Genomic DNA, 6000 nt, shown 5'->3' with positions numbered 1-6000 from the left:
CCTGTAACCACGCCGGCGCTCTCTCTCCCCCCGCGTACCTGCCCAGCTGACAGCCGGGCGCTGCGCCGTGCCCCCGCCGTTCCTCATCGGCGGGGAGCCATGGCAGCGGCGCACCAGCGCGGCGGCGGAGCCCGCGGGGGTAGGGAACACAGAGCGGCCCTCCGCCCCCGCACCTGTGCCCGGCCGGCTGGCTGCGGCGGGACCCCGCGCCGCGCCGCGCCGCCCCGCCCCGCTCCGCCCCGCCCCGCCGAGGGGCTGCCCCGGCGGTGGGGGGCGCCGCAGCCCGCCCGGCGTCCCGGCCTGCCTCAGGAAGTGCCGGGAGGCAGGCAGGGAGGGAGACGGCGGGGGCTGGGCCCGGCCGGGCTGTCAGCACGGCGAGGGGCAGCGGCGGCGGCGGCGGCGGCGGCGGGGGGGGGAGCGGAGCGGAGCAGGTCGGAACAATAGCGGGTGGAGGGGAGGGGGCCAGCGGCGGCGGGGCTCGGCACCGGCACCCCGCCCCGGGCCGCGCCGCCCAGCCCAGCCCAGCGCAGCCCGGGGGTAGCCCAGCCCAGCCCAGCCCCGGGGCAGCCGCCCCGCAGGCACCGCGGAAGGGATGATCCGGGCGGCGCTCGGCTGGGCTCGCTGCTAAACGCGCCTCCATCCCTCCCTCCTCCTCTTCTCCCTCCCTCTTTTCTCTCTCTCTCTCTCGGCTCTCCTCCTCCCTAACTCACTGGATATTACCAGCCGCCGGGCTCGCCGCCGCCTCTCCCCCAGCCATGAATCCCGCCGAAGGGGCGGCGGAGGAAGGCGCTGTCCCCGACTCCGAGGTGGATGCTTTCTTCCGAACAGGTAGGGGAGCCGCGGGGTAGAGGGCCGGGGCAGCGCCGGGCCCTCCCTCCGCCGCGGGATGCGGGGCTGGAGGCGGCGGCTCGGGCACCGCCGGCAGCGGAGCCGCGGGGAGAGGAGAGGAGGGGAAGGGAAGGGAACGGAGGGGGTCACCGCCTGCCTCCTCGCTTTGTCCGCCGTAGCCTCTCGGCTCCTCCGTGTCCCGGTCCATCCTCCCGCCCCGAGAGGATGCTGCCGTGGGGCTGCGCTCCCGCCGCCGCCCCGGGAGGGGACCGGCAGGGCCCCCGCCCTGGGTACGCACAAAAGCCCCGCGGGGATGCTCGGGGAGAGCCGCCGCGTTGTCGCCCCTCACGGGAGGCTGCGCCGGCTGGGCCCCGCCGGGCCCCCGCCCCGGGCAGCGGCGGCGGCCGCCCGGGTACCGGCCGGTTTCTGGAAGCGGAGCCGGCTGCCTGCCCTACCTTGTCCGCTCTGCCCTGCCCGCCCCGGTCCGGCCGGCCGAAGCGCCGGGCGCTACCCCTGCTGCCCTCGGGCAGCAAGGGCAGCGGCGCCCCGGGCAGCGCCCGCCCGCAGCCGGCCAGGGGCGCTGACCTCGTGGGGATGGGCCGCAAAGTGTTTCAGGGCTGGGCGAGAGCCCCGTCTTTCGCTCTCCCGCTTCAGAGGATGCTGAAGTGGAGCAGAAGTGTAGCTGGGCTACAGCAGAGCGTGGTGTGGGGCATTCGCTAGTGATGCGGTGGTTACTGAAATTCTCCGGGCAATGGGTACGTGCTGGGGTCCCTGCTGCACCACCCGTTTGTGAGGTGGTGTTTGAGTAGGAGCCCTCAGCTCTGAAACGTGGCTTTGCACAGGATCAGCATCTCAACTGAAACAACTTGTGGTCTGCCTCCGCCCCCAGACAAAATCTTAAGAAAGTATTATAGGCTTCTTGGTAGATTTTTAATTAAAAATTGTAAAGGATTAAATGCTTGTTTCATAAGGGGATTGACCCTTTTAGGCTAGGGCTGACACTTATTGCCACAGCTGTTTGTCAAGACTGCTTTTCAGCTGTTTTCCTCCTTCTACCTGCTCATTAGCTACACACAGTGCTTTGAGCTCCAGTTACAAAAAACCAATTATGTAATCACCAAAACTTTAAAGAAGTAAAACCCTGGAGGCCTGCAGCAGCTCCCTGCTATGGTAGGCTGCACCCCATTTATGTGGAAACCCGTTGATCTGGAGGATAACTATAATAAGGTCTGGCTGTGTGTATCTTGTGATCCACAAGCCATTAAGCCATAGAATATTTGCCTGTTGATAGCCTACAAGTTAATTTCCTAAGTCTCAACAATGCTGGATTTGTTTAGAAAAAGAAAAATAACCCATCAATTTTCCTTTTTAAAAGGAACCTGTTAAGGTTCCCCCCACCTTTTCTCTCTCTCACCTCCTTCACCCAAGCTGAATCACTTCGCTGTGACGCTGTCTTCTCAACCTAAGCACGTTAGCAGAACTTAATTTGGAGAAAGTCAAGATTGTCTAATTTATATGATGAAAGTATTCCTAAATGAGGAAAAATCACAGGGAGCCTTGTGACTTCTCTCCCGATTTGCCATCTTCACCTAAAATTTCACCTGTAGATCTATGAATGCACTTGTTGCCTGCCTTACGCATTTAACCTGGAGATTTCAGAAAGTCTCCTAACGCTTCTGCTTCTTAAGGAAACAAACTCATGGGACGCTGGGCCTGGAAGGGACACCTAGGCCACATCTGTGCACTGAGGCATCTATGCATAGGCCATCCCTGATGGTTGTCTCGTCTACCTTAAACTTCATGGAAGGAGATGGCAAAATTCTTGTTTCTGTACTGGTATGTAGCATCTTGTGTCCAAAAAGACATGAAAAAAACCCAAAACCTTTTAGTAATTAACTTTGATGGCCAGGCAACATCACTGAGAAATGGGGGAAAAGCAGGAGAGCAGGCACGACTCACATGAAATTGCACTGTTGGTTTCCTGTGTCGTTTTGCACCGTTCACTTTTGGGGTTTGTGCGCTGCTGTTGTGCCTGTCTGAAGCTGGGTTTGATGGATGGCGGAGAGAATGGCTGATGTGGGGCTTAGGAGAGCAACTGTAGGCAGGACACACCTGACTCTCCCGCTCCTCTTTTCGGCTGTCAGTAGCAACTTGCCTGCGTAAGGACTCTGACACAGGGTGTGATTTGTCATAGCTGCAGAGACCTGCCTTGACTTAGCATCCTTTCCCCCTTCATATTAGCCATTTTCTTTTATTCCTTCTGTCCTGACTTGTATTCTGGATTTGTAAAGCAGAACAATTGTGGCTTACGTGCCCTTGTATATTTACATCAAATAAAAAATGAATCTATGTGGTTTAAAGATTAGCTGCTCCAATAGCATAAGCATACACTAAACTGCTTGAACTCTTCCTGAATTCATAGCTACTCCATGGAAAAGCGTGAACTCATTATTCTCAGTGAAAAAAATGGAGTCCAAACAACTAATACCTCTCTCAGGGCTGGGCTTTGCACTGAGCCGGGAGGATCGATAGGCTGCTCACTGGTACCAGCAGAGGAGGCTGATGCTGTGAATGGCGCCGCGCAGAGAGCAGCTCCCCGACCAGCACCCAAACACTCAGAGGTAGCAGCTCCTTTTCAGCAATGATGACTGAGATGGCAGCTCTCTGAGCTGTACCTGGAAAGTAAAACTGAAGGAATTAACAGGAGATAATAAAGGAGGGTCTGTTCTGGTGCTTACACTGACGAGAACTAGGAATGACTTTTAAGAAAAGGGTGGATTTAACACCTGTGTGGTTGATGCTGGCAGTCAGTTAAACCTCCCTGGAGACAGGTAGGGAAGGAACTATTCTGATTTTCACCATCAGATATATGCAGAGAGTAATTCAGTTGTCTTTTAGATAATTTTTATCCCAATTACATGGGATTGTTTAACAGGCAGAGGGACTTTAAGGGCAGAAATGACTATTGCAGTCTCCAGCTCTGATTTCTGGGATAACACTGGCTGCAGAATTGAGGCAGTAATTTCTGCGTGATGTCTATCGCTTCTGTTTGAGTAAGAAACAAAATCTATGCCTAGATATGCCTTATTAAGTTTCTTATGTCTATTTTGGTGACAGATAAAATATGAGCAGGTTCTCTGGAACTCTCAGTAGTCTATATTAAATGCATACTGAGACTTTTATATTGCATGGAACTGAATCCAAATACTTGTTGTTTCAAACATAAAGTCAGCCACTTTGTAAAGCATATCCCTTGGATACAGACACAGAGGGAAAGCTTTACATTTGTGCTTAAGCTGCAGGAATTTCTGCAGTGTGTTTTGGAAGCAGAGGTGAAACACAAGGAAATCCTTTACCAAAATTTTAAATATTTATGGAGGTCAGTGACAGAACAACTTAGGAAACTACCAATTACTTGCAAGGGTGATCATCAATATTTCTTATCCACTAGCAGGTACAGTTTTATTTTCTAATTTATTTTTTTGGCACTTAAGTGTAACATTGATATGTCTGATACGAAGATGCTGACTTTGTCATTGATACTTCCTGTGTGTGAGCTTAAAATTGATATTGTTCCGTCTCCTTTGACTGCAATGAATTATTCTGTTTGCTTTCTGGTTTCCACCAGCCAATATGAACAATACTTCCAGCATTGTTCATTTGTGCACTAGTGACTGGCAGCTCCGCTACTAAATAACTTAAAAATGATTGGCAGTGGCCAGGCTGTTTGATCAATAGATGTGCTTGAAATAATGTCTGTAGAGAAGTACTCCTTGAGGCTGATGGAACCAAGTGTCTCCTCATAGAGCAGATAAATTGATTCAATCCAGTTGTCACTGGGGGTGAGGTGCTTCCGTGATGCCTGGCTTCCTTACCTTGAGACTTCGTAATTTATAAGGCCTAGTCCGGTAATGTGTGCTGATAAAGGAGGCTCTGTTGTAGAAAAGACACTCATGTTGTGCCTACCACTTGGAAGGCTCCTGTGTTCTTTAAGGTTGATGCTGTTAATTAAAATCTGTACTGCTCTCTGGAGGCTTTGACCTCTGACCCTGTCAGGAATATGTAGGTGTTTTTTCACGTGATTGATGTGGGGGAGTAGGATGGTTATCTCACTACATGTGGGGACCCAGATCCTCCCAAGCCTCTGTCACTGGGTACCCCAGTGCATGGGGAAGGCCATGTGGCTCTGTCCTGCTGTTGTCCCATCTCGTCCTCCTCAGGACTCTTGGAGGGAGCTCTGCTAGCCTGGGAATTGGCGGGTAGACATGGCAAAGGATGTGTAGGTAAATCAAGAGGTCTTGGTGGGACTGACTGTCCTCTTCCCCCTCTCGCCTTGCAGACACTGCTTAGAAATGGGGTAAAACCTGCTGATTTGTGGGGTCTTGTGACAAAAGGGATGGATCTCTCTTTGATCCTGGAAGGGAGCAATTTAAATTGGTGATTTATGTTCAGAAAAGCATTTCTTTCCCATACTACTTCCTTCCTCTTCACTCAGAAGTTACGTATAGGGCAACAGGGATGACAACTGATAGTAATTTACGGTGGTGTCTCCTGGATGAGGTTGCATTGTGTTATAGGCTAGTAGAAAGATATTTATTCAATTTGATATTCAATTAGCACTGAACAGAATTATTTCCAAAGGAAGAGGCCTTTCACACCCGGCTTCTCTTCAGAGCTGGTATGTACTGAAGTTCACAATCCTTGATTTCCAAGACAGGGTGCAATAGGGAACATAAGCTTATAGCACAGACATTAGTAAAGTGCAAGGCAATGAAATAAGGCTTGATATGGCACCTGCAGAAGTTACTGGGGGTGGGGAACCTGTTGCCAACACTGTGTTTTGGGGTTGAAACTAGAAGCAGCGCTATCCCAAAGTCACCAAAGAGGAGCCCTGTGCACCCCTCATAGTGCTTGGGTAGACCATTTTGCATGTGGCCTTAGATGGCCACGTGTATCTTAGGATGATGAGCTGCACGGATAAAAGTGAGCATCCAACTTGGCCAGGCAAATGTAACTATCGTTTCCCACCACCTGCCTCTCATAGTGTAATTTACCAAGTCCCATAATAATAACCTGCTGGGGAAACATGAGGGTTTAAAATTGTGAGCAAGTTTGATGGGTTTGGTGTGTTGGGTTTTTTTTTTTTGTTTAATTTCTAAGGACACCCTTGCG

General features: G+C 52.1%; 1 protein-coding gene across 8 annotated transcripts in view; it reads left to right on the top strand.

The window, feature by feature from the left end:
* The first annotated feature begins 457 nt into the window (after positions 1–457).
* Positions 458–6000, top strand: part of KALRN (kalirin RhoGEF kinase) — a 525469-nt gene continuing 519926 nt past the window's right edge. For 2 of the 8 annotated variants that reach the window (XM_064451195.1, XM_064451194.1), the window contains exon 1: positions 510–828. In XM_064451195.1, the coding sequence (XP_064307265.1) occupies positions 756–828 (73 nt within the window). In that variant the 5' untranslated portion in view covers positions 510–755. Of the gene's footprint in view, positions 829–6000 lie in introns of all 8 variants that reach the window. The other 6 variants (XM_064451192.1, XM_064451193.1, XM_064451197.1 and 3 more) reach the window with 5 other exon arrangements.

This window comes from Phalacrocorax carbo, chromosome 5 (genome assembly GCF_963921805.1).
Source record: "Phalacrocorax carbo chromosome 5, bPhaCar2.1, whole genome shotgun sequence".
NCBI classification, from domain to species: domain Eukaryota; kingdom Metazoa; phylum Chordata; class Aves; order Suliformes; family Phalacrocoracidae; genus Phalacrocorax; species Phalacrocorax carbo.
The sequence above is the reverse complement of the archived record's forward strand: the minus strand, read 5'-3'. Positions and strand labels throughout refer to the sequence as shown.